The sequence below is a fragment of the Neolamprologus brichardi genome, chromosome 7 (genome assembly GCF_056152115.1).
Source record: "Neolamprologus brichardi isolate AB-2024 chromosome 7, ASM5615211v1, whole genome shotgun sequence".
Lineage (NCBI taxonomy): Eukaryota > Metazoa > Chordata > Actinopteri > Cichliformes > Cichlidae > Neolamprologus > Neolamprologus brichardi.
The window spans coordinates 31,191,039-31,211,744 of record NC_142110.1 but is presented as its reverse complement, the minus strand read 5'-3'; the positions used below and the strand labels follow the sequence as shown (position 1 = coordinate 31,211,744).

General features: G+C 39.6%; 1 protein-coding gene across 3 annotated transcripts in view; it reads right to left on the bottom strand.

Moving 5' to 3' along the window:
• wdr7 (WD repeat domain 7) overlaps window positions 1-20,706 on the bottom strand; it is a 103,720-nt gene that overhangs the window by 54,923 nt on the left and 28,091 nt on the right. For 2 of the 3 annotated variants that reach the window (XM_087843488.1, XM_006782092.3), the window contains 4 exons: window positions 16,206-16,303; window positions 10,568-10,711; window positions 6,396-6,514; window positions 3,622-3,745 (listed from right to left, as the gene is read on the bottom strand). In XM_087843488.1, coding sequence (XP_087699614.1) covers window positions 3,622-3,745; window positions 6,396-6,514; window positions 10,568-10,711; window positions 16,206-16,303 — 485 coding nt within the window. The remainder of the gene's footprint in view (window positions 1-3,621; window positions 3,746-6,395; window positions 6,515-10,567; window positions 10,712-16,205; window positions 16,304-20,706) is intronic. The other variant, XM_006782093.3, reaches the window with a different exon arrangement.

Here is a 20,706-nt window from a genome sequence, read left to right as displayed (position 1 = left end):
TGACTTCGTATCACACACCCACACACACACACACGGTGACAGAAGGCCAATACACAGCCCGGCAGTTGATTACCTGTCTCTGGTATTAAAGTGATAAAAACTTAATTGGATTTAATTAAAACATAACTGATGTTTTACTGTGAATGAACAAAAGGCCTGCGGAGAGCGAAATAAAACAAGAACAACAAAAAAACCAGACAAAAAAAAAAAGAAAAAAAAAAAACAACCCTCGCTTCAGTTTCTATTTGCATGTTTCCCTCTCTGAGCAGGCGGTTTCACGCCACAGATAATGGTGGTTACATCCATCTTTTATATACAGTCTGTGACCCTCGAGGCTGCTGCTTGGCCTGAAGGTGGCCCAGTTCTCGTGTTCTGCATCTCCAGCACACACATCGTGCACACCAGCTGGGCTATAACCTCCAACTTAACTGTCCTGGTTGGAAGAATGACAATGAGAGATACAAGAGCTGAGGGAGAAGAAGAAAGAGGAGGAGAGGGAAGTGGAGGAGGGGTGGCGAAGGAGGGGAGGAAAAGGAGGGGAGAAGAAGGAGGGGAGGAGAAGGAGGCGTTCTGCCCTGCTCCAAGGTCAAGCTTGTCATGTCAGCCATGACACATTGCTCCCAGCATGCCTTGTTAACCTCCAGGACCTCCTCCTCCTTGTCCTCCTTCTCTTCGTTTCTTCTGACTGCTGCTCCCTGTATTCGTGTTTGAGACCCACACTTCCTGTTCTTCAAGGCACAGCAGGGCCTCCTGTTTCCCAACCTCTACTGCTCTTTCACTATAGTTTTAAATCATTTTGAGGAGAGATTCATCTAAAGGAGGACTCACATAAGGATGACTGGAATATTTTTAGTTCAGATCTGTCTTATATAAGATGATGCAAGGGAGTTTCATCTTCAGCCTCTATTGTTGTACTGTAGTCCCGATATTTTAACTTTGCACTGCAATGTTTCTGCTTGCTTGATTCTGTGTTTTAGACATAAGAAGAAAAAGAAGAGAGGAAAAAAGGTTTATGAAGAGATGAAGAGAAATGGGATGGATGATTGAGGCACTAAAACCTACTCCAGTAAATTTAGGAACTACTATGTCAGATTTAGTCGATAAAGACTACTCCGTAGACTTAGGAAGTAAAAACTACTCAATTAGACTTAGGAAGTAAAGAGTAATATGTTAGATTTAGGAAGTAAAGACTCCTTTAGATTATGGGACTAAAAACCACTCACTACTCACTAAATCTAACCAAGCTGCTACTTGGTTAGATTTAGGCAATATTACTGACCATCTTTAGGGACTAAGAATTAGTGAATTACATGTAAGAGACGATCATGATTTTGGTTAAATTTTTAGACACTTTCATGCTCTTGAACATGAAGAAACAGGGTTTTCAGTGTGACTATTTTACATTTACAGAAAAGCTGGGAAAAATGTGTAGGAAAGGATGAAGGGAAAAAGGGAAGACGCAAGAAAGAGGGGGGAGAAGGAGACTTTGAACAGCAGGTTGATTGGAGTTTTAAAAAAAAAGTAACAATCTGGATGTTCGAGGTAGACTGAGGAGCAACAACGGAGAAGAGCAAGAGAGAAAAGGGGGAAACGGAGTGCTCTTCAGTGATCAAAGAAACAGCTGCTTCACATATCCACCATTTGACCCTGAAAATTGCATGTGATCATGCGACAAGGAACAAAGCTCAGGGACTTTGGTTAATGAAGTGTGTGTGAATATGAGAGCTAAGTGTGTGTGTGTGTGGTCCCTCAGTACCCTGCCTCACAGCTCCTGTAGCTATGAAAGACCTCTTTTCAGTTTTGTTTGTTTGTTTTAATTGTCAACAGCAGCTTTGCCACTCATGGCTTTCCGGATATGACCAGACCTCCCGTCTGCAGGTAAACAGCTCCATGCAGCCACTTTCTGATGATAAAACTACTTTCCCAAAACAATGTGCGGCTCCACACCATCACAGCAGTGATGATGGAGACTCTGTGGACAGTTAATTTCTTCCTCTGAGTGGAGGTTAACAGCCCCTGTTTTCTCCGTGTTAAAGCCTTTTAAACACTTCCAGGAGAGCTGAAAGGTCAGGCACGGCTGCTGCTGTTTGTGTGTGTGTGTGTGTTGTCAAGTTGGCTCCCTGCTGCGACGGAGGGACTCGGCTCAGTGACATTTCCTCTGCACTTAAGCCTAACAGATAAATACAGGCGACTCTCTACCACACTGGTCAGATAGCACAGGTCTCACTAAAGGTCTCATCCCACCCTCGTGCACTCTGACAGTTTGGTCAGAAACATACACATGAGTAACCTACTGAGGTAATTTCCATGGTAGGGGTGGTCATAGCCATCCAAATAGCAACAACATGGATAGTAGCTGATATTGTCAGCTACTATCGTGTCCTCTCGTTTCCAAAATAGTTAGATTTTTGTCTCTAGGACAAACGGTAAATGACTTATGGTAATTGATGAAAAACTCTCAGACCCAAATTTCTGAGATGTGTTCTGCTGAAGGTGCTGGTCAGCATCTTTACATCTTTACTAACAGTAGAAAATCATTTAATCACTTAATCAATGGGTTTTGTGCAGAGAAAAAAGTTTGGGTTTTAAGTTGCGGTAATTACTGTAAACCAAAGACTGATCCAAGAAGAGCCTCAGGGTTCAGAGGACGTCGCCAGAGGATTCAAACACATCTCCGACTGTTCCCTGGAGGTCCAGGATTTCCAGGACCAGCAGGAGTCATCTTTCTGCCTTTTCCAGTCCTGCTATGCAGCACACAGCTCAAATTCAATGACCCTTTAACCTCCTTTTCCACCCGCCTCCATTCTCCCTCATCCCTGGAGGTCACCAGTCCATCACTCCCCTCCACATAGGCACCACCCCTGCCTGCGGTACTGCTGTGGTAACACAACACTGACCGGTGCCCGTTTCCACGGCAACTGTTCCCCCGAGAAACCCTTAGCATCCTCAGCAACCACAGGGCGACTCCTGAACACACGCACACACAGCATTTTAGAGCGCCGTTTCTAGTAAAAGAAGGTAGAGATTCACCTTTCTTCCCATCAGCAGGTCTAACTATAGACAGAGAGGGAGACCAGGGAATAGACAGAGCCGGAGACAGAGTGGCAAAGTGAGAGAGACGGAGGTAAAGAGAGACGGCACTGACAGCTGCAGAAAGAAATCACCAATCAGAGCAGTTCAAGCGCAGCTACTGTGAGATATTCATTAAAAATTTAGATGAGCTGGACAATGCTATACACGGCTTTAAAAGTCATCTTAACATATTAACAAGACTTAAAAAAAAAGTAAAAAGAAACTGAGGTTGGTCCTTGGTTCAGCCTCCAAGTTCATTTTGTCTGAAACAGGTTATTTTAGCTTCCTTATAGTTCTCTATGAGATTACAGAGAGCCAAGAGTGAAGGAGACGGAATACCTTTTTGTTTTTAGAAATTCTGCTAGGAAACTGCTGTGGATATTTTTTAGTGGTTGTTTAGTAGTAAAATTGGTAGTAGTACTAATTTTTTAATAGTAGTAGTGGTAACCAATACTGATACAAATACCTTGAACTTATAAAGGCAGCTTATAAAAGGGACCGCATCATATCATGATTGATTTGATTAGCACACAAAGTTGTGGTACTTACGGGAGCTGACTGTGTCGACATACTGGGGCAGGTATGGAGCCCACATGTCAATGGTTTCTTTGCGTCCTGACTGGCCGATCCTCCTCAGTTCAGCCAAGAGAAGAGCTTGGGCTGCTTCTCGTACCTGAAACCACAAACACACTAAATCACTGTGAATTAAAAACAATATCACATGTTATTATTTACCGTATTTTCCACCCTATAAGACACACTTAAAATCCTTTAATTTTCTTAAAAATCAACAGTGCGCCTTATAATCCTGTGCACCTTGTGTATGAATTCTGGTTGACCTGACCTCAAACAGATTTTATGTGGTACACAGCGCTCAAAAATCTCTCAAAAAATGTTTTAGTACGACTTTGGTAAGCTACGAAGCCGCACCGCTTGATGGATTGTCGGAGCATTACGGCTGCCGTAGTCAGGAGCTTTGCAAGTAATCTGGGTCCAAAACTCCGTCTTCTTCGGGTCCCAAAGTCAAACGAACACTGCAGCATCACTGAGAGTTAAAAACTGTCTAAATTCTTTCATCTCTAATAAAATGATCAGCATTGCTGCTTTACCAGGTGTAACAATTAAGTTTAACATTCAGGCATCCATGAAAACATAATTTATTAAATTAAACGGAATTAGCAGGAAGTAGTCTCCACCTAAACATGATACAGCATGTTCTGACTGAGAGATTTCTGAAAAAAATTAAAACGTACAGCTCTGCTATTACTTCCAGCATAAATGAAGACAGAAAACTAAACAGCAGTGACGTTTGTAGGGTTACTGAACTTTGACTACCTGGTATATAATGTTGTGCTACGTGATCGCTAGCGACACAGCTATGTTAGCATAGCATAAACAGTGAAGCTGGAGGCTGAACGCTAACTTTTTTCCACTTGATAAAAGTTAACATGAGGGTTCCCGATGGTTAGGGACAAATGCATTCACATGGCAGGATGCTGTAAATGGACCAAACTTCAGTCAGGAGAACAACTGAGATAATCCATCCACAACAGAGGTTAGTCATTAATTTACTGCAACAACATGAGAATAGAGCAGCTGCGTGAGAATTCAACATTAATGAATCAATGGTGCGGAAGTGGAGGAAGCAGGAAGAATGAGTTGAGTAAAGTTTGACTTATCTGACTGTTTTGTTTCGCTTAATGCGGCCGTGCACATTAATATTGATCTCTTACGGGGGAAAAAAAAAAAAAAAGATTCCTTCTGTCATTATATCTAAAACACTCTTAGTGAGAAAGCAGAAACAGAGTCAAACTGTAGCTTACACAATACTTTTTACCAGATCCTGATTTCTGTGTGGATGAACTGTTGCATGAATTAATATAATTAATGACATAAGAACATTTTAAAATATAGGTATGACAAACACAAATAGAGCGATTAAAAGTAAAGATTCATAGATGACCAACTCCACTCCATTGAAAGTTTAAAGTGGTCCAAATGGCACCAAACCCAGGATGTGTAGGGAGGCCTGTCAATAAAAATGGCCACACCCCTAAATTTAAGTGTTAATAAAAATCCAGTTGGATGAGTTATTAAAAAAATTCACACCCTGTAAAGTTTTTTATGAAGGGAAAACTGAACAAAATTTATGTCTGTATCAGGCTATAAACAGCTTTATGCTGTAAAGCTGGATTTTCAAACATGGGAGTCTATGCAACCAGAGATGGGCAGTAATGTGTTACTGTAATCCAATTACTTTTTTCAAGTAATGAAAAAAGTAAACAGTAATTAGATTACTGTTGCTTTCCCGTAAGCACGCTGCATTACTAAACTGTGATTTTGTTTGTGAGTGTCTCATGACAATGATGTACGAGCGTGCGGCGTCCGTGGCATCAACAGACATGTGTAGATCAACAATGGATAATATGGAGTGCGGGAGAGAGTACGACCATGCAGAGTTTAAGCTTGGAAGTACTGACATTACTTTGAGCTTTGAGTTTGACCCGTAAAAAGTGACAAAACCATTAGCGTCCGCTCTACACTCTGCGTGGGAAGAAAACTTATTTCTACGGCAAAAAATTAAACTTCAAATCTGAGCAAGCACCTAGCATGCTGCCAGTGTGAAATTCACAGAAACACCGCTGTGGCACCGGAAAAACCTGCACCGGTCCCACTCCTGCTAAACAGGTGAAAATAGATTTAAGAGCGATAGGACTTAGTGCTACTGAATCTTTGATTTTATTTATTTTTTGCTGTGTTTTACTTGCATCTATTTGAAAGGGTGAGTGTAAGCATAAAAAATATTTTATTTTATATGCTGGAATATGTTTAAATGTTAAACAAATTTCCTCAAATCAAAGACTGCTGCATATAATTTAATTTTTGATTATGCAATGTGCATAAAGTTAAAAGATTAAAACTAATAAAAAAGCCTTTAAAAGAGACTTTTTCATTTGGTTCACTTTTATACGATGGATTATGCAGAAACAATAGAATTGGGCTGAAAAGTCAATTGCTTTATTACGTATTCAGGTTGTGTATCATGTTTTTTAAAAGTAACTATGTAATAAAGTAACTAATTACTTCTGAAAATAAGTACTCAGTAAAGTAATTGGATTACTTTCTTGGAGAAGTAATCAGTAATTAGTAACTAATTACTATTTTGAAGTAACTTGACCAAAACTGATGGCGACTGACTCGCTTTTTTTTTTAGCTTGCCTCAAGTGGCGGTCAGAGGAATTGCAGGGTTTTTTTTGTTTGTTTGTGTGTTTGTTTGTTTTTTTCAATTTTGACTCAATTTTTCTTGATGGCATCATACATACCTCCAGACAGCGGTCCTGCCATCTCCTCGCCAGCATCTCCAGCAGTGGCGGTCTGAACTTGTCCAAGCCAAGTAGGTCAGGGAGCATCACGCAGTGCATGGCCGCCAGCTGGCTCCATCCTGCACAAACAATCACAACAACACACACACAGACACATTTTACACAAACAGTCAGAAAAACTACAAGAACAAGTTAAAGTCTCTCTAATGCTATTGCTGTCAAATAGAAACACTGTTTTTAATGCAGTGCCTTGAAAAGGTATCCATACCCCTTGAACTTTTCCACATTTTGTCAACCATGAACTTGAATGTATTTTATTGTGATTTTTTGTAACAGACAAACGCAAGGCATGGAATGGAGTGTATGTGTTCACAGTCGCTCTCCATCCAATCTGACTGTACTGGAGCTATTTTGCAAAGAAGAATGGGCAAATTGCACTCTAGATGTTCAAAGCTGGTGGCAACATACCTCAAAAGACTTGCAGCTGTAATTGTAGTGACAGATAGTTTGAGAAAGTATCGACTCAGGGGGGCTGAATACAAATGCACAATATGAACAGACGCCCCCGATCCAGTGTGTTGTGTTTGTGTATCACACAAAATCCCAGTAAAGTACTTTTAAGTTTGTTGTTGTAACATAACAAAATGGAAAAGTTCAAGGGGTTACTAGGTTTTTGAAAGCCTTGAAAGTAATTTATTTTTTGTTGTTGTTGTTGTCGTTTTAAATCATGGCCAAAAAACAAACTTCAGTGTCTTCTTGAGTCATCCTTGCAGAGGAAGAACATACTTAACTCACCATTTTAGTCTTTAAAAGGACATTAAAAAGTATTTTTAAAAACTTGTTTCCATGTGACAGCACTGACTTCCAAAGGAAAGAAAAAAAAAATCACAGTAACAACAGTCAAACACGGGATGAGAATATTATCAACAACATTATCTGCAGTCTTGGTTAGAGCAAACTAATTTTTTCTGCTAACCAGAGTCTGTCTGATGGAGTTTAAACAGGTAAACAACAGGTATACAAAAGCCTTGTAACGATACCTTGGCATGATGAATTTAAGTGTGTGTTTTCAGCTACATGTGGGTTTTTACTTGATAACAAAAAGAAACACTGAAGGCTTTCACAATAAATGGCAGACACTAAAACGCTCCATTTCTCAGTTGTGTGACAAAAACATTCAAAATGTCTTGGTATCGCTTTATAAGGGCTCAAAACAATGGCATATATTCATATTTTTGACCATACACCAAAGATATACACATCACCTCTTACGCATCTGTGACGTTAACTTTTTATTTGCAGATACTCAACATAAATCAAGCACCTTATTCACATATATTGGAGTAATATATGGTTTCTGGACATGATGCATGTCTATGAAATGCACTTGTGTGATGGAGACTGAATGGCTGTTAGGCAGGAAAGAAATTTCATACAAATTTCTTTGCTGGGGGAACCGTATAAACTTACCTCCACCAATGAAATATCCAGATATTACAGAAAAAATAAAACGTTATTACAGAAATACTATGTAGAGGTTGACAGACTAAAGATTTCATCATATATGTGACAGATATATTATAATAACTATTTTGTTTATAACATAGGAAATCAAAGCAATCAGAATCAGTCAACCTCCACATGCAAATAAGAATCACTGCCTTGCAAAAACTGCAGAAATTTGAATCAATTCTAGTTCCCAAAATCTAATTTTACTGATATTATACTGCAAAGGCTGCTCCTGTTATTTTTTTGTTAGTTTGTTTGTTTTTTAAAATCAGACTGGACTTTGGCTTGAGGATTCATTTGGTTAACAAAGAAGCATAAGCTGCTCAAGGACTGTACTCACAGGCAGCTGGCAGCATCCATTTCATATATGAATCCTATTAAAAAGGTCAACAGCAACAACAAACAACCTCCAAAAACAAACTCCATTAAAGAGTTTGTTGGTTTGTTGACAACCAATGAACTTTTGGAACAAAGCTATGCTCATCAAGGTCCCCTCCTTGTCATGGACCAGTCAGAAAATCAAATGGTGCAGAACTAACTTATATTTGAAGAACAACGAGAGAAGTGCCAAAAAAATTGAATTGTTACCTGGAGGGAATGAAGAGGGACCTGTTAATGTTTACAAGAAGAGACCAGAGTAAAAATTTTGTTTTTTCCTAAAGGGTTTTTATTTCAATAACCAATTGGATATGCTGCTTTTAGTTTTATTTAGGTTGCATTAGTTGGGTTTATGGGCTTCGTGTTACCACAAGCACCTTCTAGGTGAACTGCTGCCGACAGGACAAGCTTCAGGACAAATCAGGAAAAAAAGCTGTGGAAGTCCAATGAAAGTGAAATAATGGACAAACAGAAAAGCAGCTACCAGTGAAGACTGATCTTTGTGTTATTTTAAAATGTATGCTTTTATAATTATTGTTCATGCAACTATTTTGTGTGTGTGTGTGTGTGTGTGTGTGTGTGTGTGTGTGTGTGTGTGTGTGTGTGTGTGTGTGTGTGTGTGATGTCACTTTGTTCTCTGCTAACAGTATCTACTACAACAACTACTAGTGTAGTGTTAATTTTTTTGCTATTACTGCAACTGCTAGTGGTAATACATATTATAGTACTTATAAACAGCATAAAAAGCAACAAAGGAAGAAATTAGTTTTTGCAGGGCAGCGTTTTTGACTAAACAACTATTGAAATTAAAAATATATATATTCCTACATGTACTGAGCAAGAATGTGACACTGTGAGCATGCTTGCTGTCTCCTATTTGTTTTAGTGTACAAAAAAGTTAATTAGCTTTGAAAAGGAACTTGTATTCCCTTGAATTCACAAATAATCTTTGAAAAACAAACAAAAGAACACATTCATCATATGTGTGGGAGTGAGAGCAAGCCTCCATGGTGAAATCCAAAATCCTGTTTTTTTTTTTTTAGAAAAAACAACAAAAAAGGTTCATAAAAGAAGGAAAGGAAGGAGAGCAGTAGGCTCTGACACCAGAGAAACTCCAACGACAAGTCCATGTAAAAAAGAAGCCTTAAAATCAATAATGCAAAATTTTAGTTAGCTTTCAGTTCTCCGTGTTTTTTTGTAGGTTTTTAAACGCAATTTTCCGTATTGCATCTGTTTAAAAATAAATAAATAAATAAAATAAAAAATTTAAATAAAAAAACAAACAAACAAAACAGTCTGAGGTGGGTGTGCTGGTGTGCATTTTCTTTGGTCTTGCTTTCCTTTTTGATTTTTTTTGTTTGTTTGGTTTTTTTTTTTTTTTTTTAAATCTCCTCAGTGAAACACTCAGGTGGAAATAGCAAGCATGCAAATAGCACAGAGACACTGGAACATCAGGACATGTGGACATTCAGACAGGCAGTAGAGACAGCAGAAACGGAGCAGAACTGTATGTTACTGCCAACAGTTGGGAAAAATAGAGACAAGACTGGGGCATAAGGATTGTTTTCAGTGCACACTCAACTCTGTCAGTTCCAAATAACAGTAAAGTCAGCCTGTTTGCAGACGACACCACTCTTTATTGCACCAAATTTAGGAAAAGCATTAAATCATTTTAAAGCTGCTGACATGTTAGCAGCTTCTTGTGGAGTATTTCACATTTACAAATCATTAAATTTGTAACAGATTGGCCCAGAATTGCAATTTCAACAAAATTGCAAAGTGCAAGGCTTGGAGAAATAATCACTTGCTTGGTAAGCCAGATTTTACAAATTTACTCTACCTCTTCCTACGCAAAGTTTTTTGTGACATGCAGATTAACCTAATTCCTTCAACTGACTGGGCTGAAAGTGGACTCAACAGGTAAAAAGATAGCAGCACTGTAGACAAAAACAAGGACATAGGACACTCAGGGAAAAAAACTAAACACAACAAAAATGGAGCTAGATACCAAAACTGGCTGCAGTAGAAAACAGGACTGGTGCAAGAGAAGAGAAATGAGGTGATCCAAGGCGAGGTGAGGGATTATAATCACATAAAGAGAAAAGTCAAGAGAGGAAAGAAGAAAACACTAAAAGAGGGAAGGTCAGAGAATAACTCATAAAAAAAAGAAATTAGGGGGGCAGATTCAAATAATAAAAAAGGACAGGAGGCAGTGAAAAAGATCTGGGAAGCAGAAGAAGGCTCTGAGACTTTTCCTAAGTGGCAGCCGTCAGTTCACTCAGTACCTTCGTTGACTGAGAGGATGTTATGAGAAGCAGGCCCGGGGCTGGGGTAGCCAGGAGCCCCCTGAGGGAGTCCCCCAGGGGCTCCCAGAGCCCCAGCAGAGGCGGCAGCAGCAGCACCGGTGTTGGCTGCAGGAGCTACAGCAGCTTGTAAAGGAAGAGAAGGAAAGAAATAGTCAAGAAGGAAAGAACAGTTTAGAAAGATATGAACATATTAAGTACCCAACAGAGAGAAGAGACAAGCAGTTTGACAGGAGGGAAGAAGAAATGAAGCTACAATAAAAGAACAGCAGAAAAAAGAGAACAGCAAGAGGTTAGAAAATAATGTTTCCTTTTTAAAATAAATTCATTTCTTCTGCTTGAAAATATGCAAATAAAAGTAAAATCAAAGTAGTTCATCTTATTTGGTAAACAAAAGAAAAATGTGAAAATGGCCTTGATAACCAAAGGATTGGAAATAATGGACCAAAGGCTAACATTAGTGTTTAGCTATGTCAAATTTCCCCACAGGATAAAACATGGACGTAGTGAGCCAAGTCATAATATTAAGCCTTGTTTTGAAATGGGATGCCTAATTTTTTCCAAATAAACTCACCCAGATACTAACAGCAGTGTAACTAAATGCTCTGAGTTCTCATTCTTTTCAAAATAAAAGCCTTCAACTATTTACTGGATGTACTCAAGCTGTTTAAAACAATAAACAAACACATACAACAAAGTGACATAAGTAATTGCAAGATAAAGTTAATTCAAACCAACAAAAATAAATGAAAAAATAAAGTCAAAGCAGATTATAAAAAAATTACAAATATAAATTGTTAAACAAGACTGAAAACTCACATAACTGTCAAAATAAAAACAAGAGAAATGAAGATGGACACTGTATTTCCCACCAAGAATTCAGTGAAAGCAATAAAACACCACCGAAGCAACCTACAGCTAAAAGAAAGTTTTCAGACTATAGTACCATTTTTTAACCCTTTTCAATCTGGAACAATTGAAAAAACCCAAACAAGCCCCAGTTACTTCAAGTCTACAGGTAAAAATATTATGCACCCAGTGTAATTTTAATAATTTCATGAACCAGAACTACAAACCTGAAACCTTTAAGGCACATTAGTAAAAGTTAAACCTCATTGATATACAGCATTTTAAAAAACATTTCTTTAGTCCTTAGATACACAGAAAATTGTTCTTGATAACAAAGTTCATCTAGTACAGAGGAAACATGAAGCACAGAGACAACAAAGGAAACGGAGAAACATTACTTCAGTAGAAAAGTAGAAAGAAAAAAAATGGTTAAAGAAAGAAACCCTGTAATACAAAAGAGAGATTGAATGGAAGTAAGTGAAAGACATCCTGAAGGGAGTGGTGTTTGTGCAGAGAACAGGCAGCAGGCTGAAGCCATGCAGTGAGCAATGAAAAGAGAGAGGAAGAGACAGAAGAGGAGAATGGGGAGAAAAAAAGACTGAAACAGTAAATGATCAGTTTGAGGTAATTCGACAGCAGTTTGCCAGTACATGAGGAGCATTAAATGTTTATTTGTCCATCTTAAACCAGTTTTAGCTGGCAGGTTATCTGCTGAGCATTGTAGCATGATTTAAATGTTGGTTTAATAAAATACTAATTTATATAGATGATATAGAGCTATTTATGTCTAACCTGAATATTTCTAAAGCATATATTTAAGTGAAAATATTTACTTTACGAGAAGAAGAAAGAAGAAGGAGAGCATAAGATGAAGAGTAAGGTGGAGGAGAAGGAAGATGAGAAGGTGAAAGAAAAGAGTAAAAAGCAACAAGAGGAAGGGGAAAAAAGAAGAGATGGCGAGGGCAAGAAGTGGACAACAAAAGGAAGGGAAAGGGGAGGAAAAGGAAAAGATGATAATGAACTAGTAGAAGAAGCAGAGAAAGAAGAAAAACCAGGAGGATGGGGATAAAAACAAGGAGGAGAACCCAAAGGAGAAGGAAACAGAGTAGGAGAAGAAGAATGTCTTCTCCTTCACCTCCTCCCCAAAGGAAAAGAAGAAAAGAGAATGAGAAGGTGGAAAAGAGCACAGCAGAGGAGGAGGAGGAAGAGGAGAAGAGAGGAAGGAAAAGAAGGAAAATTCAATAAGTAGAAGAAAAAGAGGAACCAGAAGAAAGAAGATGATTGCTATAAAGATCTTTTAAGAAAAGCAACCAGCATTTCCATTCTGTTATTTCCAGTCTGAACTTGTGTGACAAGTTCAGCATAATATGAAGGTAATATTCTTCATGGCTTTATTAAATAAAGTTTACTTGACCTTTTTGGGAAAGTAAATTAATAAATCAGACAATTCTGACAGGGTCAGGTGGGAGACACTGATTGGATTTTCACAGATTGACCCTTGAAGGCAAAAATTCACTATTAGAGTGTTAAATATCTTTTGATTTATGGAAACTTTTTGACAAAGAGAGAAAAGAAATGTAATATAGAGACAGAATTTGAAAGCTCTTTTGCACCTTGTTGTGAACATGATAATAAAATAATAAGTGTGTGACATTTTCTTTTGGGGGGGGGGGGGGGTGGGGTCTTAAAAAAAAAAAATCATGTGTGGACTCCCTGCTCTCTCTGTTCATCTCTCTGCTTAACCGGAGTATATTAGAGGGGCCTCCTCATTTATTTCCATGTGAAAAGAGACGGTGAGCAGGGTTAACAGCACTGCTCTTCTTCACAAAGCCACACACACACGCCACGCAGGAGTAGCTGGCTAAGCAGAGGTCACGGCCGAGCGTTCCCTCTGAATGGCGGTGAATAGGCGTGTGGCGTGAATAAGTCCACGCGCTTGTCACGCTTGGCCTCCATTAAGCCGTGACAATGGCACAGAAACCCTGCCTCCAACCAACACCCGAGGGTGCCACTTATAGCACACGTTTGTGTGTGTATGCATGTGGACCTGATTTTTAGCGGTGTGTATTTGTAGGTATTGAGGCTGTTGCTGTGTGGTAGGCAGATGTGTGTGTGGGTGGGGAGCAGGCAGATGGTGATGGCTGGTTAAAACATCCCCTACAGTGAAGCAGAGCAGGTTTCTCTCTGCAAACCTGTAAATCTCTCCCTCTTTTTGCCTTGTTTAGGCGTTTGATCATCCAGCTCTTACAGTTATGGTTAAGGAAACGGCCCACAAAGTTACAGAGATACCACATGGGGAAGCAACAGAATATATTTTAGTAAAGTTTTTCTAGGATGCACAGAGGAATCATTCATTGACTTCAAATATAAGCATTTCCAATCACAGAAGTTGTTCATTCGACTGTTTACTGATCTGCCACAGATGTGATTAACCTTTGCTTAAGATAGAGGCTGGTTTAGGTAAGAAAGGGGAATAATATGAGAATACTGATCCCCGTTGCTTTGTCAAGAAACTGACTTCATTTCAGTTCCAGCTGTTTTGGACAAAATGATGAACTCCATTTCAGGATAACGTAAGGAGGACAATATGTTGGATGTTGTTACTATGGAGATAGTAACAACATCATGGAGGTCATAGTAACAACATCCAAAATATTGTCCTCCTTACATTATCCTGAAATGCAGTTCATCATTTTGTCCAAAACAGCTGGCACTGAAATGAAGTCAGTTTCTTTTCATAGGCTAAAATATTTGCAATGGTTCGCATTAAATGCTGAAGCTAACATAATGTAGCAACATCCAAATGGAGAATTCAAGCTGAGTAAGCTTGAATTCTTTGAACATGTCTGGATTTTTTTTAAGTGCTTCCCTGAACTGGAAGTATTTCCTCCCTTGGTCTGAAAAAGACAATAACATAATTTTCTCTTCACTTCTTGTGAATCCATTATCATCCCTTGGTAACCACCCCTCAGACACTGCCTTTCCTATCACTGAGTTAGAGCAGAGCTATCATGGAAACTCAGCAAATCTACCAGTGTGTAGCTTTTCTTTTGCTTTTGGGCCATTTTCATTTTTCAGCATCTACAGACAGTCTAGAACACTTGGGGTTGTATGGTGCCCCCATCAGTTCTGGATATACAGCCTTGGTGGTACCAAAAAAAACAAGTAGCATTGCATTCACAGAATTTTGGTATCAAACCGTACCGTAAGTATTGGTTCTGGTGACATCCCTCTCATCTACTAACTGGAACGACAGTAGTTCTATCCCTGGCTCCTTTAGTCTGTATGTCAAAGTATTGTTGGGCAAGACACTGAACCATGAGCTGCATCCACTGAAGTGTGTGTGACTCAATGTTAGGCAAAGAAACAAAAGCGCTTGTTAGAATGTGTGTGTGACTGGGTGAATGAGTCTTGTAGTAAGAAAGCTCAGTGTGAGTAGAAAAGCACTTTCTAAGCACAGTCCATTTACCACTTTACTTCTTCTGCTGCCATTTTTCCAACTCTCCTGGAGGAGACAAGATCAACTCAAAGAGAGTAAAAGTTTGTTTGGATTTCACCACAAACTAACGTAGAGGTCATCCAAATGAGTCCAGCTGTGGTGAATTAATGGATAATTAATGGACACCTACCTCTGCACCACTTACTCAATACTTTTTCTAACAGCTGTGCTTCTAACATCAAACACAAATGCAAAATATTGTTTTTTAATGAACTACTTTTTTGTGTTTGTTACTGTTTTTGGAGGGTTGGGGGTTTGGGTTTTTTTTGTATTTTTTCATGCCGATAAAAAAAACAAAACAGCCATTTCCCCAAATTTGGGATAAACAAAGTACATTTTATTCACAAAATCATTAAGGCAAAGAAAAATGAAAAAAAAACAAACACTGAGGTGCAAGCATTATTCCGAAAATGTGCCTGTGGTGTTTTGTTTTGTTTTTGTTTTGTTTTTTTTTAACACTGATTTTGAACATAACTTCATTTGCTTTTAACCTAATTCAGAAGAAACCCCCTGGCCTAACACTGAAAACTCCAGAATGGCTCATTCGTAGTGAGAACATGATCCGACCTCAGTCTGACCCAGTTTCATATAAACTTCTTCCTGTAAACAGGAATGCTTTGTACGCTTTGCATGCTGGGATGCATCACAGCACACAAACTGTAACAGAGCACTCGCTAAGACAAACAACAAATTCTGCCCATAGCCCAGGGCAATTCGTCCTGTATTTAGTTTTTTTTCTTTACTCTTCTCACAGGGTTTGTAGTGCACAAACTCATAGACTTATTCGGACCAAAGTAAAGTCAATTCACACAACTATGAACAAACACCGGTCATTTTAGGTTTTTGCGCTAACCTGTTTTGTGTTCACAGTGAATCTCTGAACTTGTGGTGACAACTGAGTCAAAGAAAAACCCTTCAAAGCCATTAAAGCAGAGCACTGTCGCCCATGCTACCCTTATCAGAGCACAGTCTGAGTTTACCCAGCGTCAGATGCAGTCTTTCATGGATCAAATTCATTTCCAGAGAACCCAGATGCAAAGCTGCAGTCATATGTTTGTACTTTGAAGTTCAACAACTGCAAGAGAGCCCTTTAAAGACCTGCTGACTTTGGAAACAACAGCAGCTTCCTCCTGTGATATTTTTGTTTCTTTTCTTCAACCCTCGGTGGGTTTTATTGCCAGTGGGCTGCATTATCAAACCCCACCTCCCTCCTTCCCTCCCCGCAGGGCCCCAGGGGTGTTCGAAGCGAGCGCCACCTCCTTTTGTAGTTACCTTGTTTGATCTGGGCCTGTAGCGCCGGGTTGGAGGGCTGAGGGGGGGTGGCAGGCGTCCGGCGAGGAGTCTCCGGGGTTCCTCCTGGTCTGGGAGGCCTGGAGGAGGATCACAAAGAGAGGGCATGAAATATTAAAGCAGCAGGGAGCAGAGAGATGGGCCAACGCACAGACAGAGAGACACACAGAGACACACTCACACACCCCTAAAATTCAAAGAAACACACAGAAACACATGCATTCATAAAAACCAGGAGTTCACATAAGCAAGATTCTTATTTCTTTTTCCTGAAACCAGCTGTGTGTGTGTGTGTGTGTGTGTGTGTGTGTGTGTGTGTGTGTGTGTGTGTGTGTGTGTGTGTGTGTGTGTGTGTGTGTTTTCAGGCTCCAGCCTATTGAATTTTGGTTGGAGGACACAGTCCTCTGTGAACAGACTGGAGGCGTCTAACTTTCAGAGACACACAAACACTTCCAATACAACAATCCACTGGGTGATCAATTGCAGTTGTCGGGGAACAGAAACACATCCAGAAAGCTCCATTAAAAAAAAAAAAAAAAAAAAAAAAAAAAAGGACAAAAAGACAAAATTCTTTAAAGAGGGCAGGACAGTGGTCACAGCTCATAAAAACGAGATCAAATAATTACTTTTTTTCCTTCTGCAAATATCCTGGACTGCACTCAGGGTTCCTATGATAGAAAGCTCTTCACAGATACACTAAAGCCAGATGTGCTTGTGACAAAATATTATAGAGGACTAAAACAAAATCAGTGATTAACATAACATTTTCCCCCACTGGCAAACAGAAAAGCTACCTTTATCCACAAAAATAGAAATCCATATAAAATCAATTTTTAAAAAAATTCATAATTAAATGAACAATATAAAAGAACAATTTACCGTAATGTCACCAGAAGCAGCTAAAAAGATTGGATCAGTTTAATGTGCAGAAAAGCAAACAGGTGGTTTACTGGTGTTTTAACTTCAACCAAGCTGCTTTACATGGGAAAATGACTGATAGAAATGCCAAACAGCCCCTTTTTTTGGCCTTTGGAGGTCGCCACAGTGGCTCATCTGCCTACATCTTAGCCTTCCCAGTGTCCTACTCTGTCGCACAAACCCTCTGCATGTCTTCTTTCACTACATACATACGTCTTTCCATTTTCCTCCTGCCTGGTTCTTCATCTTCATCATTGTTTGCCCAAAATATCCACTCCTGTGCACATGTCCAAATCATCTCAGCCTTGCCTCTCTTTCTCCCGACCGTTCAACCTGAGCTGTCCCTCTAACATACTCCTTTCTAACTTTGCCCATCCTGGTCACGCCTAGTAAAAATGTGGCCATCCCCAACTCTTGGTTATTTAAAATTGCAGCAGGACCACAATATTTTAGTAAACAGAAAAGAAAAATTAAAAACTAGACATGATATAAATGAGAATAATCTAAAACTGAAACAAAACCAAATAAAAACAATACTGGCAGCGGTCAGTGGTACCCATCAGCCTCCTACTAGATACACCTATGGTATCAGTTTCAAAATCCCACGTCGCCTTGTTCTCAAGTTATTGCATTCACAAGATTTTAAGAAAACTTGACCTCTGAACTCTGTCCTTGAGGTCGAGGCCAATGAGATTCAAACTTGTCCAAGATTTTTAGTAGATACACCTATTCACAAACCTGGATGTCCAGATCGCCCGTCCACACAGCAGGATGACGACAATACCCTATTAGTCTTTTACAGCTGGTTACAAAACAAACTATGTACAATAATTCTGAAGTGAGAAATGTACAAAGAAGTCTTTAACCTGCCAGCTTCCTACAACCATATCTGTAAAACGTCCAAATGTACCGATTCATCCCTGTACAGGTGGCAAACAAAATCCAAAGGGTCCAATCAGGTCCACTGGATCACTCTGCAAAGTGTGAAACTATAGAGAGGTCATTAATTCTGAATTCACAATGCTGATGCTTCAAAATGGCACCATGGCTAGGAGCCACCTTTTATACAGTTTATGTCCAAAAGGTAAAGCTCATGTTTTCCAAAAGGAGCTTGTCAGAATCCACCCAAAGTTAAGACAAATACATAAAAGGTTTGGACAAGAGAAATAGTTTTGAGGAAGAAAGAGCTAAAGACTCCTACAAAAAGGCAATATGATCATAGACGTTGACTTAGAAAAATCACTTAAATGAGGTTTGGTTGAGGCTAATTCAGTCCTGTCTCAGGCAGCCAAGCTGAAGGACTAAGCAAAGGCAGGTGGAGGAACTGCTGTTGAAACTCTTAAAGAGTTCAGGAATACTTCTTTTCAAACTCCAGCACACAGAGAGGAAGCTTTTCCGCTATCATAAATGTAAGATGAGGAACATGAAAAAGCCAAAAACCAAAACAACTTAAAATATTCACAACTGCTGTTCTGCAGTTTCGAGGCGAAGAAGGCCAGAAAGAAGATCCTTGTTTGAGCTTCATAAAGAAGTCTTCAGCTTCTGTTTGTAGCTGCACAATCACCTCCTCTGATCTGGACACACCACAGAAGCACAGTTACGGGTTTATGTGAAAGTAATAAACTTCTCTGGAAAGTCAGCCTATGAGTGACGTCTTTTGTTCTTCTGCTTTTTACTTTTCATGCTTTAGCTGTGACTGCATCTACTCCACAAAGTTTGACTTCCTTTAATTTCTTACTCAGAAAGTTAATCTGATAATAGCGTGACATCAGCAATGCCACCAATGACAGGATGCAATGGCAGAAGGAGTCAAATAGAAAAACACTTGATTTGATTTTAACTTTGATATCCAGCCACCAGTTTTCTTCTGCTTTCTGGAAATTTGGCAGCAGGCTAATTCAAGACGTCCTTCACCCCAGTAACATTCCCCAGTCCCTTTTTTGTGATCCCTACGTGTTTCCAGCCCAGATGAGATATAGAATATCTAGCATGTTCTTTTAAACCTCGAGACGGATGCACCCAGGAGGCAACCAAAATTAGATGATTTGATCTGCTCCTTTGAATGTTAAGGAGATTCAAACTTATCACTGTATAAGTTCATGGGGCTTTAGCTCTGGCTGTAAGGACTTCAGATTTGATTGTGAGGGAAAAAGTCATCATGACTTTAGAGTAAACTCAACAACACTGTATTTCAAGGATTTCAGAACTGACCCAAGACTGACACTGAGGACACCTTACAGATGACTTTTATGTCACTTATATTAGACAAGACTCTAATGACGATTAGAATCCAAGCTGTACTTTCCACCCTAACCTATGAGACATAAGGGGGTTTAACCCTTTAGCCTAGAGCTGGGCGATATATCGAGTTTTTAAAAAATATCGATATATTTTTAAACGAGATATAAGATGTGACAATATCCTTTATATCGATATAATCTGTTACGTTATAACTATACTTGTGGAGCCGCAAGTTTGCCTCTCTTTCGTCCACTTTTGTCTTTACGCAACATTACTCGGCCTGGCCTCTCCTTCACTGAACACAACTCCCCCTCAGTGTTGCCAACTCCTAGTAAGGAAAATCGCTATTGGTTGTCCTAAAAGTCGCTAGAAGTCGCTAAATGACGTCATCACCTAATTTGCATAATTGGTCATGCTAATGTAATTGTAACCTACGCTGCTGGAGAGAGAAATAACATCGTGGACGAGACATAAAGTGAGCAAAAAACGTCCTAAATGCATTTAGAATTTATTTAGAACTACAAATTAAATTTATTTTAGCAATTATTGTTTTTGTAATGTCACAATTCCAACCCTGCTCCTTTACCCGGGCTTGGACCGGCAAAAGTGACCCGAAATAGGCACTCTGGTGGAGTTACTTTGTGTGTGTGTGTGTGTGTGTTTATAAGTAGTTTTAAACCTGATCCACAAAACAGCATAAGAGTAAAAGAAGAACTGACTGCGTTACAGCACCCGCTGCTTGTTGAGAGTAAAAGCGATATGCGCTTTCACGTCTTTTTTTAGCGACTTTTTCTAGAAAAAAAGTCGCTAGGGGGTCTGAAAACTCGCTAAATATAGCGACAAAGTCGCTAAGTTGGCAACACTGCTCCCCCTCCTCCCCCATCGTTTCACCTGCAGGAAGCGACAAGATGGACACGACAAATCTCCGTTAGCGAGTTACTGCGCATCGCCCCGTGCTTGGGGCTGGACGCCGTCAACGTGTTAGCTAGCTAACCACGCTAACGAGCTAACCACGCTAACGCCATGCAGCCCAGAGGCGCTGCACAGCCTAAAATCCTTTCATTTTCTCAAAAGCTGACAGCGCGCCTTATGTATGAAATCTGGTTGTGCTTGATGGCCGCGAACAGATTTTATGTGGTACACAGCGCTCAGCAATCTGTCAAAAAATGTTTTAGTACGACTTTGGTAAGCTACGGTGCTGCACCGCTTGATGGATTGTCAGAGCATTACGCCTACCGAGGAGCCTCGCGGAGTGATACGTACTGTGCTTCAACGTAATATTACCCTACTGTGTATAAGGACCATAAATGGCACCTGTTAAGAG